Genomic DNA, 19024 nt, shown 5'->3' with positions numbered 1-19024 from the left:
CACTTATAACGTACAACATTCGTGGAAATTGATGTTTGAACTTGGGCTCAAAGATTCCTAGATGGGCCTCTGCTAATTTATATTATACTAAAAAAGGCACTCCTTTATTCTGTGAATTTAATCATTATTTATTTATGTACATAACTTTATCCATGACAATCAACTAAGTTCCTAAGCTATCATGGAAGGGGTAAGCACAACAGAGCTTGGCTCCAAATTAAGTGCACCCTAACAAAATTTTTAAATATAATACCAACAACATAATACGGATAATGATAAACTATAAGTGAAAAAATCGAGTGAAGATTTACCAATTATACTTAGATGATAGTAGCTAATTTAAAGGCTAAGAGTATGGCAAAAAGTAGTCTCCGATCTGTTCCTTGATTATATCTTATTGTCATTTCATTTTGCTGCTCAGTCAAACCGGAAAGTTGAGTCTGCCAGGTATCGTGTTCCTATCGTGTGTTCAGCTGGAGCTGTTTAAAATTCTGGGAAAACAAAATGTAACAGAATTCAGTTGTTGTTAGGAAATATAATACTGTTTGCAAGTTCAAAATAGGTATTTTATAATTTTACACCGAGGTATGTAACCTAAGCAAAATAAAAACAAACAAACAAACAAAAAAAAAAAAGCACTGCAACACCAGCAGCAGTTACAATAGTGGTAGCAGCAACAACATTAGCAACAGCAACAAAAACAACAACTGTAACAACATCGTCGAAACTAACATCATGAGCAACAATAGTACTAGCAGCAAAAAAACAACAAGAGTAGCATGGACAACAGCAACACTGAGAAGCGTGCAGAAGCAGCAGCAGCAACAGCCCAGAACTGAAAAACTACAACAACAACAGCAGTAATATTTAACAAGAATAAATGGGTCCATACCGATGCAAAGGCCACATGTTCTTGGACAAACCGTGAAGGCTAGAACATGATCACAATGAAAACTCTGCCTTTACATTTTCTTCGTTACAATTCGAGTTCCAGTTAACGCATGCTGGAACAGAAAAGAACAGGCGTTAACCATGATTGACCCCTTGCAGCACATTGGAATGCAGCTCAATCTGGGAGACAAAACAATAGGTACCAATTCTCAGGAGATTGGAATTTTTTTGTTTTGTCCCCCAAATTGAGCTGCTTTGACGTCACATGCAAGAATGCTATTGCTGGCTTTCACCAGACATTATTTCCTGTCTCGTGGGGAATGTTCATCAGCTGAATCGCAAGTTTTAAATACAATTCTATCGGGCCAGACATCATTTCCTGTCTTGTGGGGAATGTTCATCAGCTGAATCGCAAGTTCTAAATACAATTCTATCGGGCACTGCTAAACAGCGAAACCGCAGCAAACTTTTGTTTGAATAAACATGGCATCGCCCGAGAACTTTAGCTTTTTTCACAATTTTTTTGGTGTAGATACTAGAGACAGAAGCAGTTAAGACTAATGCTTGTTTTATTAAAAGAACCATTGGAATCCTTCAAATTCGAGAAATAATTGCATTGATAGCCAGCGAAAAGACATGGTTAATAAAAGGCAATAAACGATCGATACGGATCACAGATCATAAAGCACAAGCATAAAGGTAAGCTTTATCGCTTTTATATCATTGTACTATCGTGTATTTTGATTTTTTTATATTTTTTATTGCATGATATTTGTAATATCACGAATTTGTCCCTGTTTCGTTCCGGTGTTTCGTTTCGGTGTTTCGCTGTTTAGCAGTGCCCAATTCTACCTGGCTGACAGCACATGGTGGTCAGTGTTTGAGCACCATGTGGAGCTGATAATGATATTCAAAATCTTTTATGATCAGCTGAGTGAAAGCCAGCAATAGGTATTATAAACCTTTTCTTCTTTTCTTTTCAATTATTTTTTGCGTCTTCATTTTCAGCCAATGGCAATAGCTCTTTCTTTAGAATAACGTTTATTTCACGTAATCAGTCTCAGCCAATCGCTATAGTTCTTTCTTCAAACACTGTGTTCATTACACGTGACCACTTTCAGCTAACCGCCCAATCGCTCTTTCTTGAACACTATTCTAAGTACCGAAAATAAAATATGAAATTAACATAACATTAGATATCCCATAATTCCTTGCGATGTATAAATTACTACCATTCAAGAATATGAGTGACCCACCCTCCCATCCCCGATTGATGTGGTGCGCGGCGTCTGTGATAAACGTTAATATACCGCAGCCCACTCTTGTGGACATCATCCATTGTCGGCTATTCCATATCTCATTGTATATTCCTGTGTATTGTAGGTACTGTAAATATATTACTAGTGGTTGTATCATGAATTCAAAATGTCCCAAAGGGTTTATGATTTATTAGTGAATTTCAAAAGTTTTTTTACAGCATTTATGACCGTGTTGTATCGCCAATACAATCCTTCGCCTCTGGCACGTGGTTGTATAGCCGATACGACACGGCCGCTCATATTGAAAACATATTACTTACATTCCTGGGTAGAGTTATTGGTGTTGCAGTATGTATTGTATTCTCGGGTAGGTTTCTTGGTGTTGCAGGATGTATTGTATTCTTGTTCAGGTTTTTGGTGTTGCTGGCCGATGTATTGTATTCTTGGTCAGGTTTCTTGGTGTTGCAGGATCTATTGTACTTTTGGTAGGGTTTCTTGGTGTTGCAGGATGTATTGTATTCTTGGCCAGGTTTCTTGGTGTTGCAGGATGTATTGTATTCTTAACTTAGTAAGGTTTCTTGGTGTTGCAGGATGTATTGTATTCTTGGTCAGGCTTCTTGATGTTGCAGGCCTGTATTGTACTTTTGGTAAGGTTTCTTGGTGTCGCAGGACGTATTGCACTTTTGGTAAGGTTTCTTGGTGTTGCACGATGTCTTGTATTCTTGGTCAGGTTTCTTGGTGTTGCAGAATGCATTGTACTTTTGGTCAAGTTTCTTGGTTTCGCAGGATGTATTGTATTCTTGGTCAGGTTTCTTGGTGTTGCAGGATGTATTGTGTTCTTGATCAGGTTTCTTGGTGTTGCAGGATGTATCGTATTTTTGGTCAGGTTTCTTGGTGTTGCAGGATATATTGTATTATTGGTGAGGTTTCTTGGTGTTGCAGGATGTATTGTAATATTGGTCAGGTTTCTTGGTGTTGCAGAGTGTATTGTATTCTAGGTCAGGTTCCTTGGTGTTACAGAATATATTGTATTCTTGGTCAGGTTTCTTGGTGTTGCAGGATGTATTGTATTCTTGGTCAGGTTTCTTGGTGTTGCAGGATGTATTGCATTCTTGGTAAGGTTTCTTGGTGTTGCAGGATGTATTATACCCTTGGTCAGGTTTCTTGGTGTTGCAGGATGTATTGTATTCTTGGTCAGGTTTCTTGGTGTTGCAGGATGTATTGTATTCTAGGTCAGGTTCCTTGGTGTTGCAGGATGTGTTGTACTCTTGGCCAGGTTTCTTGGTGTTGCAGGATGTATTGTGTTCTTGGTCAGGTTTCTTGGTGTTGCAGGATGTATTGTATTCTTGGTCAGGTTTCTTGGTGTTGCAGGATGTATTGTATTCTTGGTCAGGTTTCTTGGTGTTGCAGAATGTATTGTATTCTTGGTCAGGCTTCTTGATGTTGCAGGATGTATTGTATTCTTGGTGAGATTTCTTGGTGTCGCAGGACGTATTGCACTTTTGGTAAGGTTTCTTGGTGTTGCAGGATGTGTTGTATTCTTGGTCAGGTTTCTTGGTGTTGTAGGATGTGTTGTACTCTTAGCCAGGTTTCTTGGTGTTGCAGGATGTATTGTATTCTTGGTCAGGTTTCTTGGTGTTGCAGGATGTATTGTATTCTAGGTCAGGTTCCTTGGTGTTGCAGGATGTGTTGTACTCTTGGCCAGGTTTCTTGGTGTTGCAGGATGTATTGTGTTCTTGGTCAGGTTTCTTGGTGTTGCAGGATGTATTGTATTCTTGGTCAGGTTTCTTGGTGTTGCAGGATGTATTGTATTCTTGGTCAGGTTTCTTGGTGTTGCAGAATGTATTGTATTCTTGGTCAGGCTTCTTGATGTTGCAGGATGTATTGTATTCTTGGTGAGATTTCTTGGTGTCGCAGGACGTATTGCACTTTTGGTAAGGTTTCTTGGTGTTGCAGGATGTATTGTATTCTTGGTCAGGTTTCTTGGTGTTGCAGGATGTATTGTATTCTTGGTCAGGCTTCTTGATGTTGCAGGATGTATTGTATTCTTGGTGAGATTTCTTGGTGTTGCAGGATGTATTGTATTCTTGGTGAGATTTCTTGGTGTCGCAGGACGTATTGCACTTTTGGTCAGGTTTCTTGGTGTTGCAGGATGTATTGTATTCTTGGTCAGGTTTCTTGGTGTTGCAGGATGTATTGTATTCTTGGTCAGGCTTCTTGATGTTGCAGGATGTATTGTATTCTTGGTGAGATTTCTTGATGTCGCAGGACGTATTGCACTTTGGTAAGGTTTCTTGGTGTTGCAGGATGTATTGTATTCTTGGTGAGATTTCTTGGTGTTGCAGGATGTATTGTATTCTTGGTCAGGTTTCTTGGTGTCGCAGGATGTATTATATTCTTGGTCAGGTTTCTTGATGTCGCAGGACGTATTGCACTTTTGGTAAGGTTTCTTGGTGTTGCAGGATGTATTGTATTCTTGGTGAGATTTCTTGGAGTTGCAGGATGTATTGTATTCTTGGTCAGGTTTCTTGGTGTCGCAGGATGTATTATATTCTTGGTCAGGTTTCTTGGTGTTGCAGGATGTATTGTATTCTTGGTGAGATTTCTTGGTGTTGCAGGATGTATTGTATTCTTGGTCAGGTTTCTTGGTGTTGCAGGATGTATTGTATTCTTGGTCAGGTTTCTTGGTGTTGCAGGATGTATTGTATTCTTGGTCAGGTTTCTTGGTGTTGCAGAAGGTATTGTATTCTTGGTCAGATTTCTTGGTATAGTATTCTTGGTGTTGCAGAGTGTATTGTATTCTTGGTCAGGTTTCTTGGTGTTGCAGGATGTATTGTATTTTTGGTGCGTTTTCTTGGTGTTGCAGGATGTATTGTATTCTCGGTCAGGTTTCTTGGTGTTGCAGGATGTATAGTACTCTTGGCCAGGTTTCTTGGTGTTGCAGGATGTATTGTGTTCTTGGTCAGGTTTCTTGGTGTTGCAGGATGTATTGTATTCTTGGTCAGGTTTCTTGGTGTTGCAGAAGGTATTGTATTCTTGGTCAGATTTCTTGGTATAGTATTCTTGGTGTTGCAGAGTGTATTGTATTCTTGGTCAGGTTTCTTGGTGTTGCAGGATGTATTGTATTTTTGGTGAGTTTTCTTGGTGTTGCAGGATGTATTGTATTCTCGGTCAGGTTTCTTGGTGTTGCAGGATGTATAGTACTCTTGGCCAGGTTTCTTGGTGTTGCAGGATGTATTGTGTTCTTGGTCAGGTTTCTTGGTGTTGCAGGATGTATTGTATTCTTGGTCAGGTTTCTTGGTGTTGCAGGATGTATTGTATTCTTGGTCAGGTTTCTTGGTGTTGCAGAATGTATTGTATTCTTGGTCAGGCTTCTTGATGTTGCGGGATGTATTGTATTCTTGGTGAGATTTCTTGGTGTCGCAGGACGTATTGCACTTTTGGTAAGGTTTCTTGGTGTTGCAGGATGTATTGTATTCTTGGTCAGGTTTCTTGGTGTTGCAGGATGTATTGTATTTTTGGTGAGTTTTCTTGATGTTGCAGGATGTATTGTATTCTTGGTGAGATTTCTTGGTGTTGCAGGACGTATTGTAATTTTGGTAAGGTTTCTTGGTGTTGCAGGATGTATTGTATTCTTGGTGAGATTTCTTGGTGTTGCAGGATGTATTGTGTTCTTGGTCAGGTTTCTTGGTGTTGCAGGATGTATTGTATTCTTGGTCAGGTTTCTTGGTGTTGCAGGATGTATTGTATTCTTGGTCAGGTTTCTTGGTGTTGCAGAATGTATTGTATTCTTGGTCAGGCTTCTTGATGTTGCAGGATGTATTGTATTCTTGGTGAGATTTCTTGGTGTCGCAGGACGTATTGCACTTTTGGTAAGGTTTCTTGGTGTTGCAGGATGTATTGTATTCTTGGTGAGATTTCTTGGTGTTGCAGGATGTATTGTATTCTTGGTCAGGTTTCTTGGTGTTGCAGGATGTATTATATTCTTGGTCAGGTTTCTTGGTGTTGCAGGATGTATTGTATTCTTGGTCAGGTTTCTTGGTGTTGTAGGATGTATTGTATTCTTGGTCAGGTTTCTTGGTGTTGCAGGATGTATTGTATTCTTGGTCAGGTTTCTTGGTGTTGCAGGATGTATTGTATTCTTGGTCAGGTTTCTTGGTGTTGCAGAAGGTATTGTATTCTTGGTCAGATTTCTTGGTATAGTATTCTTGGTGTTGCAGAGTGTATTGTATTATTGGTCAGGTTTCTTGGTGTTGCAGGATGTATTGTATTTTTGGTGAGGTTTCTTGGTGTTGCAGGATGTATTGTATTCTCGGTCAGGTTTCTTGGTGTTGCAGGATGTATAGTACTCTTGGGCAGGTTTTTTGGCGTGCAGGATGTATTATAGTCTTAGTTAGGTTAAATTCCTTTTTTTGCAGGATTTATTGTGTTATTGGTCAATTGTCTTAGCTTAGCATAATGTCAGGTTTATTGGTATTTCTGGGCAATGCATTGGTTTTAAATAATGTAATACATTGTTTTAAAACTTTAATTTTATAAGTACATGATGGATGTACTCTTCTCTCTTGGAGGTCTAATGACGATGTACCTCTTTGAAAAGCAGATGAAATGTTTTTGGATTGAAACTTTTGATTTGGTAGCTATCGAATGACGTATTATCTTTCTAGATTTCTTGGTGATTTAGTTCCTTTATTTTTCATGCCATGTACAGTTTTGACATCTAATGCTCTTGCAGGATAAACAGGGCTAGATCGTTAAATTCAAAATTCTTTCTGATGATTTTAATAATTTTGTTGAAGTAAAAAGTCTTTCGCTTAGTAAGACACGACTAATCGTTTTCATTCTCGCGTTGAACGATTTCAAACCTCTCACAATGTTCTTCACACAACCACAGCCATTTGCCACTCTTGTCTACATTTGTACAAACCAGAGGACCAAAGTTACGTCCTTTGGCTTCAACCTCCAAAAACCTGGATAAATCACTGCGTAGTAGACCAGAAGATGATTTCAAATCACTGAAGTCATCCTTAGATGAGCCAAGTGAAGGCTTTAAGTGAGGGTACTTGTTTAGATAGCTGTCCAGAAGGGACTTAAGCTCTTGGCAGACAGACTCGGCACCAATACCAACAGTAGCTCCTGCCCTAAAGTGAGGATCAAGTAATGCGGCAGCTAATATAGGTCTAGAAAGGGTTGAGATAAACCGCAGAGCTTTGCACACACGTTTGCCATACGTCTTAAAGAACTCTTTGGGTTTACCAACACGAAGCCCAGGAGAATCCACAAAGTGCCATTGGTCTGGACACTCGCAGAGGAGATGAACTGCAAATCCATCTCTGAAGTAGGAGTAAACCAAACGATCTTTCAATGATAGGCATTCAAGATTAATAGGCAGAACTACAAACAACTTAGGACAGAAATGATTCTCTAAAGTTTCTCTAACAATTCGGGTTGTTTGAGCAATCCACAAGGGAACAATCTCGGCCGAACTGTAATTAACTATCTTGGTTGCGGCCGACAATGTGTCCTACTGAACAAACACCGTCATGTGGAATATTGTATTTAAACGAAGCTGGAGGCTGAATTCTCTTCATCACACATTCGGGACACAACACACTTTCCCTATAAGTGATACCTGGATAGCGGCGACGCTTGACAGTTTCTATCGTAGATCTTATGCCAGGTATGATAGACGGTGGATCAGGACCTCTGACAGCAACAGTTAACGAGTTATTATAAGGCATGAGTTCATAGTGAACTGTATGCAACACAGGTGAATATTGTGGAGGGAGGCAGTTGCCCGGCTCGTCTTTAGTAGCATCGTCTTTCGCACCAGCGTCAAGATCATGAAAAGAGCTACTCGGTTCCTGATCTTTTCTGATGTAGACGATATTAAAACGATAGTACAACGGCTTCACATTTCTAGCAAAGGTCTCATTCTTTTTGTTGACTTCAACTATGAGGTCTGGAAAGAATGATGGAGGTACGAAGCTAAATTCAAAAAGAAGACACGTTTGATTTTGTCCTGGCGTTGGCACTGGAGGCCATATCTCTCGATCGGGCCAACCAACTGGCAAATTGCAAGGAAATAACTCTTCTGTGTCCGAGATGGGGAAGCACAAGCCCACATTCCTGAAAAGAGCCAAAAGGCTCCGTCGATTATCGTCTGACATCTGAGACCACACTGTGGAGAGTTCTGAAAGATGAAGAACTCCATCGCAAATAGAGCTAACAGAAGGACGATGGGAGATAAGCGTACGCAGCTGATCTGACAACCACTGCGGGTCGATTATGACGATGTCTTTCATTTCAGGCAGATCCTCGTACCAGAGAAACGTACCTTGGGAATGGAAAAACCTCAGCATTGCTATCACTCTTTCCTCCTTGTGAATCTCTAACTTTAACGCAATGTCATAGACAAGAGACAAGGGCAACAAGGGTTGCTGTTTTAGAGCATCATCAGAAGACAGATTTTGAGCAATACCTTTGCGAAATGAAAGCCATTGTTTAGGAATTTTATCGGTTCCTGTTGCTTTCGTTATATTGGAAATGGAAGAAGCTACCAAAGACTTTAGCCCTTCAACATTGGTATTTTTAAACCTCAGTAGTGAACTAGGATATTTTTTAATACTGCTGACTTCAAAGTAGCCAAGAATGTGTGGAATTTGGCCGCAGGTGGTTTCTCTACTTGATGTGTCCGTCATTAAACACGTTAAATATTCGAGATTTTCGGGACATTTTTCTGGGTTACAAATGAAGCATTCTTCGCAATTGTCAGTTCGACAGAAGGCTCTGTGCGACGCACAATACTTGATTAAAACCTCTGCCAAAAGCTTTCGGTTTTTATCGATGATCTCGCTGTTCACCAAAGGTCGGTCGGCATGGGTGCCTACAAGGATGACGTTTGAATTGGGATCTTGAGATGCAATTGTTTCCAGCCACAGCCGAAGTCGACACATATGATCTACAGATCGTACTCCTTTGTCAACAATGACTCTGCTTAGGTCATAGACAATCAAATAAAGAGTGTTGGAAGAAAGAAAAAGAGAATGTGTATTGAGATATTCCACATCTCCCGCCAAGTCATACACCTTGCACTGGATGTCTTTCAAAGGCAGAACAGAAATGTCAACGCCATCTGTTTTGGGTGGAGGTTTATTCTTGGTAAGCCAGCGACTACGTCTCATTGCTTTGATAAGGGTGCTTTTACCAACTCCTTCCTCTCCTGCGACAATCAACTTTGATTCTGTATTCAGAACTGGATATTCTTCCAACGCTTCAAAGTAATTAATGATGTCTCTGGCAGATCTCTTTAACACTTCAGGTGGAGGAAAGTACACATTCTCATGATCAATAAGTAGGGTGTGTAGCTTCTTGAGAGAACCCAGCGTTGAGGGAATTTTCTTAAACTTGTTATTGGCAAGGTTCAAAATTTCCAGATTAACAAGGTTTCCTATCTTATAAGGCACATCTGTAGCTTGTGTTATTCCACAGTTATTCAGTACTAAATGTTTCATGGTATAATGGAGATGTGGAGGAAAGGTTAAGGTAGCCAGGTCGACTGCAGTATTAACAATGATCATGTACTCCAGACCAGTAAACTTAGCCAAGAATAAGAAATCCAGCGTTCCAGAGCAGTTAATAATGATTAAGCTTCTCACCAACAATTGATCCCTGGTACTAAGAAAACTAGCAATAGACTCACAGTTGTTGGAAACGAAGTGGAGATTTGCGGGGCATGTCGAGCAATTCATGTCTTTGTGAGATTCAGCCCGCGCAATACTAAATGATCGGCACTGAAAGATCTGGGCCCGGTTCTTGTAACATTCATGAAAATACCACAGAGTACAAGTCGGTGGTGAACTTTTATACACGTCACGATCAACAACCGTACAAGGTATTCCGTATGAAAGTTGAAGTCTGTCAAACTCCAAAACGCGATATATCAAAAAGCTTTTACGTGAATCTTCCTCTGTGATGTGAAGAAAACTCTGTTCTACTAGATAAAAATTAGGATCTTGCCGAAGAGATGGCTTAATAAAAGGAAACCAATTTAATGAATCTAGCCGGTCGAACTGATCCCAGAGAAATCTGGCCCAATTGCTATTTCTGTCAGTCATTATATTAATTGCCGCATACAAATGTTTTCCAATAAATTCAGAATTTGAATTACTCAAATGGGAACGGACAGCCTCTTCTAATACTTTATGCACGTTAAAGTTTGTTATGGAGGAGCATTCTATGTACTTTACGGCTCCAAGACATCTGGCAAGTAAAGGACCCAGTTCACAAGGAAAAAGGTGCTTTTCATTTACCCCTTTGAGGTCAGCTTTAGCTCCAGCAAGCAGCACTGGTGTTTCTGGAATATAAGTTTTTCGAATATAAGGAATATCAACATCAATAGCTTGTTTTAGAGAAAGTAGGCTTTCAATGGCAAAAAGTTCAATGATGATATCTGCCGATGGATAATACCAGGGATAAATAGAAAATCCTACATGACTGTCTGGTATCAATATTCTAATCGTGTATTTCACTTGGTCGACCAACAAGGGAATATAGAAATCATATCCAAAATCCAATGAATAATTATATGCAAATGTTTCCCGCAAGGACAAGCATCTTCCAATTACTGATGGGTCACCAAGAACATATATTCTTTTTATCTCCCCTTCCATTCAGGTTTTTGTTGACGTCTCAGCTACGACTGAAATGAAAATATCAAAAATATATCACGACAAAACGAATCAAGTTTCAGTGTTTTAGCAAAACTGATGAATTACAAATGTGTTGTGCATGCAGGCTTGAAGCAAACAAATTGACATTATTTATCTTTGTTGTTCACAAGGCTTTATTTTTTTATAACCCTCATTATAAATGAGAGGTCAATATGGAGTACAAACACTAAAAGTGTGCAACACTTTGCACTATTTAGTAGTAAATAGTGCTAATTAAACAATAGAAAACAATAGGATTAGCATAATTTAGCAGTATATAGTGGTATTTATGTTACACACTTTAAGTGTTATTTTTAGTGTTAAACATTTGATAGAAAACATTAATAATAATAAATATGTTTTTATATAGCGCATCATAGATTCTCAATGCGCTTTACAAATATTACGATGAAATGTTAAGTGAAAAAATAGATTAAAGTTACAAATTGAACAAAAATGTTTTTAGTTTTCTCTTGAATATTTCCAAAGACTGCGATTCATCTCATTCATATCATTCTCAATTGATAAATAAAATACTTAATTACCTCGAACGTCAGCCCTCAGGATGTATATGACTTATTGTCTCCGTTCTCGGTAATTAACTCTTACATATTACTATTAAATTGAGAACTACGCATACGATGGCCGAGGAGGGCTCCTTCCGAGTTCCGACTAGGTACGAGTCGAAACTCAGAAGTCGGAACTCAAAAGTCGGAACTTGGAAGTCGGAACTTGGAAGTCGGAACTTAGAAGTCGGAACTCAGAAGTCGGAACTTGGAAGTCGGAACTTGGAAGTCCAAACTCAGAAGTCGGAACTTGGAAGTCGGAACTTGGAAGTCGGAACTTGGAAGTCGAAACTCAGAAGTCGAAACTTGGAAGTCGGAACTCAAAAGTCGGAACTTGGAAGTCGGAACTTGGAAGTCGAAACTCAGAAGTCGAAACTTAGAAGTCGGAACTTGGAAGTCGGAACTTGGAAGTCGAAACTCAGAAGTCGAAACTTGTAAGTCGGAACTTGGAAGTCGGAACTTGGAAGTCGAAACTCAGAAGTCGAAACTCAGAAGTCGAAACTTGGAAGTCGGAACTTGGAAGTCGAAACTCAGAAGTCGAAACTTGGAAGTCGGAACTTGGAAGTCGGAACTTGGAAGTCGCAACTTAGAAGTCGAAACTCAGAAGTCGAAACTTGGAAGTCGGAACTTGGAAGTCGAAACTTGGAAGTCGAAAGTCAGAAGTCGGAACTTGGAAGTCGGAACTTGGAAGTCGAAACTCAGAAGTCGGAACTGAGAAGTCGAAACTCAGAAGTCGAAACTCAGAAGTCGGAACTTGGAAGTCGAAACTCAGAAGTCGGAAATCAGAAGTCGGAACTTGGAAGTCGGAACTTGGAAGTCGGAACTTAGAAGTCGGAACTCAGAAGTCGGAACTTAGAAGTCGGAACTTAGAAGTCGGAATTTAGAAGTCGGAACTCAGAAGTCGGAACTTAGAAGTCGGAACTTAGAAGTCGGAACTTACAAGTCGGAACTTGGAAGTCGGAACTTAGAAGTCGGAACTTCGAAGTCGGAACTTCGAAGTCGGAACTCAGAAGTCGGAACTTAGAAGTCGGAACTTGGAAGTCGGAACTTAGAAGTCGGAACTTCGAAGTCGGAAGTTAGAAGTCGGAAGTTAGAAGTCGGAACTCAGAAGTCGGAACTTAGAAGTCGGAACTTAGAAGTCGGAACTTAGAAGTCGGAACTTAGAAGTCGGAACTTGGAAGTCGGAACTTCGAAGTCGGAACTCAGAAGTCGGAACTTAGAAGTCGGAACTTGGAAGTCGGAACTTAGAAGTCGGAACTTAGAAGTCGGAAGTTAGAAGTCGGAAGTTAGAAGTCGGAACTCAGAAGTCGGAACTTAGAAGTCGGAACTTGGAAGTCGGAACTTAGAAGTCGGAACTTAGAAGTCGGAACTTAGAAGTCGGAACTTGGAAGTCGGAACTTAGAAGTCGGAACTTAGAAGTCGGAACTTGGAAGTCGGAACTTAGAAGTCGGAACTTAGAAGTCGGAACTTGGAAGTCGGAACTTAGGAGTCGGAACTTGGAAGTCGGAACTTAGAAGTCGGAACTTGGAAGTCGGCAAGACACTCGTTCTGTGGTAAGTGTTTTCCCTCAGGATTTTTTATCTTTCGTAGTAGGAGAACTGACGTAAAGTGTTATTTGTAAAGTGATTTAATACATAAGGGATTGAGGGTTGCATTTTTTGTTACTTTTTTTATTTTTGAAGAGACACAGTAAATTTAATTGAAGGCATATAGTCATGAATGAAAATCAAACATGACGCTCTCCATGCTCGTTGGCAGACTGGCAAAACAAATCGCTCTTTTTGTACTTTCAGTGAAAGAGTCCATAATATAGCCTGCTTTTTAGATAATTTAGCTATTTGCAGATATGTATGTCTGAATTGAGTACCTTTATTTACTAGAAATCATGCCTTTTGGTTGGCATGATCGTTTTCAATTAGTCAAGATATTGCACTTGCCTGACCGAAGTCGCAAGTCTAAGGCCCCGTCCACACGTATCCGGAAATTTTTGTATCCGCAAATTATTTTTTGCGGATACGAAAATGTTTGCGTCCACGCGCAGCGTATTCGAATCGTTTTCACCGTCCACACGCATCCGTTTTCGTAAAATTTGCGGATACGGACACAAGAATTTGCGCAACGTGTGGACGCAACCCGTATCCGCAAAAAAAAAAAAAAAAATTGCGGATACAAAAATTTCTGGATACGTGTGGACGGGGCCTAAAGCCAAGCAAACCCAGTGAATGTGAAAATATAGCAAAGAAGCTATCTCCTATATTTTCTACAGAGGAAAAGCCAGTAAGCCTCATGGGTCGTGCATGCAGAGAAAGATTGGAAAGAATTATCGAAAAGTATAAGGATGAAGAAAAATATCACTGAAAAGGTACGCTAAAATTTGTTTACAAAGTTTTCTTGACCTTTTTAATTTATATAAAAGCCTCGTCTGGTCTTTAATTTACTCTCCAATTATACTAAATGAGTTTAGACATAAATTGTATGAAAATAAGGATATATTCAATTAATTGTTAGATATATGACTCTGTGATTGTTTTGTTTTTAATCAGATTGAAATTTAGCTTGCTCTCTTCAAATGAAAGGAAATAGTCAGAATAAAGAAATATCTGAAATATGACTTTACCGACCTTGCAGCAGCCGCCGTGTTCTTGAGAAAAATACCCACAATCCTCAGGTTTTTGTCGTATGTAAAATACGATTTGCTAAACCCCTCAAAAAATCTATACTTCGAACCGCAAACCGCTGACTTCAAGCTGCGGTTAGTGGTTCGCGATTTCTCTCGGTAAACGTCATGCTAAACCTCTCTATTTAAAACGAGCGAACGAACGAATAAACGAACGAGCGAAAGAGCGAACGAACGAACGATCTAGTGAACGAACGAACAAACGAACGAGCGAGCGAACTTGAAGTCACGGATCTCTTCTTCCCCTCAGGATGATTAGAATGTCCCAGTCATACTTATCTGTGGGGAGAGGGGGGGGGACTATTTTTATCCATAGATTAACTGGATATCCGTAACAAAACTCATCAAACAAAGAATCGAAGATTAGGAATTTCAAATTTGGCTTGGAGACTTATATAACGACGAAGGACAAAAGATGAGATTCACGAAAAAATAAATTGAGAGCGTATAGAAGGTTTAAAACAGACTATAAACCAGAAGAATATCTGAGAGGAGTTAGCAACATCAAACATAGAATAAGTCTTACGGAAATCAGCGATCACTGTCTTCAGATTGAAGTGGGCAGATACACCTATAAGTAATACCATGGCACAAGGGAAAATAGTGATTACATTTCCCCGAATAACGAGGGAAAATTTGTGGAAGTCCCGAGGGGGCAGCCCAAGGGGCTTTTACAAATTTTCCCGAGGTGTCGGGGAAATTTAATCACTAATTTCCCGAGTGACATGAGTACTTTGTAATACAATGATCACCTCGGAAATAAGGAAAAAAATCGCGGTTTTAGATGTTCGGTTTTCTAGGTCACGGAATCTTAAACAACGAAACAAAGCCTTCACAAACTCTCATTAGCATGCATGGAATGAAAATATGGTTTTCAAATAACAAAACTTTGTTTGTGTTGCGCTAGAATGATTCTCACAAAGTCGCAAAAAAATGTGCGTATTCAACTTTGATAATCAGACTAAAACAATAGAAAGCAAAAGAATTATGTGATAGTACAAAATACCCTGAAATGCACTAACTGGTTTATTAAAACCTATTTATGTATAGCTCTGAATTGGTGGCTGTTATGTTAATTTTGAAATCTCTGTGCACACAGACAAAAAGCATTATATGAAGCAAAACTGAAACGCAACACTCTATGTACTGTTTAATAAACTCGCAGGAGTGTTTTATTAGGATTTAATAACACGAGGCGTAGCCGAGTTTATTGAACGGCTTCAAAAACTAATGATGATGTTCTCATATTTTACTGAATTCTTTACGAAATGAACCAAGTTTGATAGAGAAAATCCAAGTTAAAGTTTATGCAAATGAAGACGAATCTATATCAGATACAAAATCACCTTCATGGCCATGATTTCTATTGTGTTCCCTTCATGAATTTTCAATGAGTTTTTGAAGCGAAGAGATGCTTAATTAAATAATGGAATAAAACAAAAATACATATAAACAGTTTGTCAAATTCCTATATTGAAACCACCTAAGTTATGTATCTATAGTAGTTGTGTAAATACTGTCGCAAATAGAACAGTTAAATACAACACAAACTGGGGCCTACAAACATCTCAGAATTCCTGCGTTCAAAGTTGGAACTCCTTACCTAATGACATTAAATTACTTTCGTCTTTAAGAAAATTTAAAAGAGCACTAAAATGTTCTTTTTTGATTAGAAGCTAATTTTTAGGTTAAAATTATATATATACATATATTATATATTATATACTTACATATACTTTTATTTTTACTTTTTATTTATTTATCCATTATTAATTAATTAATTTATATATTTTTTCTTTATTGTCTTTTACATATCGTTTTTTTTAAATTATTTTACTTGTATATTTCTTAATGCAGTTCCCTATTGTAAATCACTAATGTGACATAGGTTTCCTGTCGAAAGAAAGAAATATTATTATATTATTAATACTTTTTTCCAATCAAACAATCTCTATCATGCAAAATTAATTGCCACCTACGTTTAGCCGCAGGAGGTTCAAATTTCTTACTTATAATACTTTGATATATTTGCCAAGTTTTACTTTAATTAATTCGATAGACTGTTCGAAAACTTTAATTTTTCTAGTAAGAGTAAGTGCCCCAATTGGACAGTGGAGATTTCTTTTCAGTGTTTTAATCCAAGGTGCTGGCTGCTAAAGCCTTTATAATCCCCATCCAAGTTAACCAATCCTTGTTTGAAAGACCCTATTCCACCACATCCTCCCACCTAAAACCAGTATTTGGGTTCCAAATGTCATTCACGTCTAATATTACAATTCAGTCAACGCGCTACATACACTTTACATCACAGGTAAACTTTATAAAAATGTTATTCCACAGTGATTGTTTCAGGATGCTTTCCACATTATTATCGTCTATCTTTGTATAACTTAATTCAGCTCAGGCCCTAAGGGCTTTAGAATAAAATTTTGACACGTCACTAGGTATTTTACTAACATCGAAATTTTCTTGAATACATTCAATTCCTCCCATCGGCTTTAGCTCTTTTAAGGGTGGTAATTTACTAACTCTTCGCTGTTGAATCACAGCGTGGGACAATCACAATAGAGCTAGGCTCCAAACTAAGTGAAAGTAAGTGAAAGCCCAAAGATCGAATTAGAATTTGTTAGCTGATTTTGGTAGCTGACTTTTGAGGAGGGAGGAAAACCGGAGGACCCGGAGAAAACCCCTCGAAGCACAGGAGAGAACCAACAAACAACTCTACTCACATACGACATCGAGATCACCAGGACTCGAACTCGGGCCGCATTGGTGAAAGGCCGCGCATTAGCAGCGCATGCCACCGGTGCTTCCCTAAAACTCTCCAAAACTTGTAAGTTCCATACATTAGCCTAAAGACCTAAAGAATTAACCACCTGGATTTTCCCAATATAGGAGTCAATGATCTGCCTTTCCAGATAGTTAAAAATAGTTTTGACGTGTTCAAATATTCTTTCATAATTATCTATATCATAATACGCTCTGTTATGAGAAAAATAAATACCTAGGATTTTTATTCCCACTTCATGTAAATTAATCCATTTAAGATCGCGATGTTCCGAGTTAGCAAGATCATTATTAGGTGGGGTTCTTAATTTTCAGGTTCTTACTCGCGGGTTTTTACTGTATTCCAACAGATCCTCAATGAATCTGATGTGTCTTCATGTGTTAAATATAATACACTCTTGTTAGAAAACGCATACTTGCAGTTATAAAATATAAATAACGGTCATGCTAATCCGGGAGGTTGTTTTACAAAAGAATGAGTGAATAGACATTCGTTTGTATCATCGTTTCTCCCCCTGATCTCAGTAGCGGTTTACTGGTAGTTTCAAATTTAGGTGACGTCAGCTAAAATAGTAACAGTACTTATCTAATTTAGGTGACGTACACTATTCAACAGTTTGACTGGATGCACTTTATCATTAGAGGCTAAGTTAAAAGTGTTCTAGAATGCATTTACAACAAATACGTGGAAAGCGGCGAAGCGTACGACCTACGGTATGGTAGAAATGTAGCGTGTTTGAAATACCAGTTCTTTTGATTCTGGGCATTCATGCTCGATGAATCGGACATAATTTTTGGATTACAAACAGTAAATTAGAAAAAGGTATAGCACTCAATTCTTAAACTGAATTATTTTGCTTTCGATATTCTGCGAACTCGGTAGTTTTTCGCTATCGTTATTCAAAAATACTAAGTCGGTATTCTGACTGGCGTTGAAATGTTTATATTTTGCTGACGTCTTGGCTTCAAGTCGATTATATGAAGAAATTAAGGACGACAATTAACACAGCTACTTACTTTGTAGTAATACCTTGATTTCACATTCAGTATTTTCATAAGTATATTTTGTGCACTGTTGACGTCTTGGCTTCAAGTCGATTATATGAAGAAATGAAGGGCCAAAATTATATAAAGTAATTGCGATTTTGAGACAATTCCACGAAATATTTTAACGGCTAGTTGGGAGAAAATATATTCGATATTGGGCGGAGTCACGAGGCGATGGAGCCCAATATTGAATATTTTTTCTTCCAACGCCGTCAATATTTCGTGGTATTGTGGTCTCAAAATCGTAATTAATTTGGTATCGCGATTCCAAAGAATTTAACACACGAAGGAGGAAAAAAACTAACCGATTTTCTTTGATTATAAGCGAAATTCTCCTCACGAGCTTGCGCTAAACCAACAAGCGTAAAAATTTGACGCGTGTGCGCTCAAGCTTCCCTTTTCGTCGCGCGTTAGCCAATCAGAAACCTTTTAATTTTGAAACGACAATACCACAAAATATTTTCTTCTCAAAAATATAAGAAACTACTTAGTGAATCGCGATACACAAAGTTACTTACTTTGTAGTAATACCTTGATTTCATATTCAGCTGCCATTTTTTAAGGCGCAAAGAAACTAGTTTCTTTAGGGAGAAAGAGCCATCTTCATGTCATTTCCGTCCTCCTAGCCTTCCTAAGTATATTTAGGGTCGTCACGCAACGCTTCACTAACTTTCGTTCCGCTGCGTGTCATACGTCAAATCACACCAAGGTTAAATCAACTTGCTATTCAAACTGGTGTTACATAAATTCATGGGAACTGATTAAGAAAACAGAAAAATCATACCATGAATTCACACTGGACAATTTATGCAAAATTATTTAAGAACCAATGCACAAGATCAGAATTTAATTCGGCCTCTTTAAAACGTGCCCCCACCCCTAACTCAATATTATTATTATTATTATTAATATTGTTATTATCATTATTATTATTATTTCTGCATGAAGTGAATAGTTGAATGGTAAAATATTTATACATGATTTTCATGCACCTTGAAGACATCAAGGTTTATATAGTTTCAATATGTCTGAATGACTGTGATGTCATAGGAGGCATTTGAGTTTATTTGTCATCAAATGAAACAC

The 19024-nt window shown here is 38.5% G+C and overlaps 2 protein-coding genes across 3 annotated transcripts; both read right to left on the bottom strand.

The window, feature by feature from the left end:
- Positions 1–103: 103 nt before the first annotated feature.
- LOC116306459 (uncharacterized) lies at positions 104–7525 on the bottom strand. Its single transcript, XM_089040306.1, has 6 exons — positions 7407–7525; positions 7078–7291; positions 2471–3727; positions 1854–2046; positions 893–1004; positions 104–491 (listed from the first exon to the last, which is right to left on the bottom strand). Exons 1-3 carry the CDS (start codon positions 7523–7525, stop codon positions 3065–3067), a joined length of 996 nt encoding a protein of 331 aa, XP_088896432.1. The 3' UTR covers positions 104–491; positions 893–1004; positions 1854–2046; positions 2471–3064.
- On the bottom strand, positions 6224–18559 carry LOC116306428 (uncharacterized). 2 transcript variants are annotated; one of them, XM_031716496.2, is made up of 2 exons: positions 18457–18559; positions 6224–10851 (listed from the first exon to the last, which is right to left on the bottom strand). In XM_031716496.2, exon 2 carries the CDS (start codon positions 10820–10822, stop codon positions 7643–7645), a length of 3180 nt encoding a protein of 1059 aa, XP_031572356.2. In that variant the 5' UTR covers positions 10823–10851; positions 18457–18559; the 3' UTR covers positions 6224–7642. The 2 variants fall into 2 exon arrangements, with proteins under 2 accessions (XP_031572356.2, XP_031572355.2); XM_031716495.2 differs by lacking the exon at positions 18457–18559 and adding an exon at positions 17909–18052.
- Positions 18560–19024: the final 465 nt, after the last annotated feature.

The sequence above is a fragment of the Actinia tenebrosa genome, unplaced genomic scaffold, assembly GCF_029948245.1.
Source record: "Actinia tenebrosa isolate PJP-AT-01 unplaced genomic scaffold, QUT_ActTen_1.0 PGA_scaffold7__59_contigs__length_16204524, whole genome shotgun sequence".
In the NCBI taxonomy this organism is placed as follows: domain Eukaryota; kingdom Metazoa; phylum Cnidaria; class Anthozoa; order Actiniaria; family Actiniidae; genus Actinia; species Actinia tenebrosa.
Note: the sequence above shows the minus strand (reverse complement) of the source record. Positions and strands in the feature narration are given on the sequence as shown.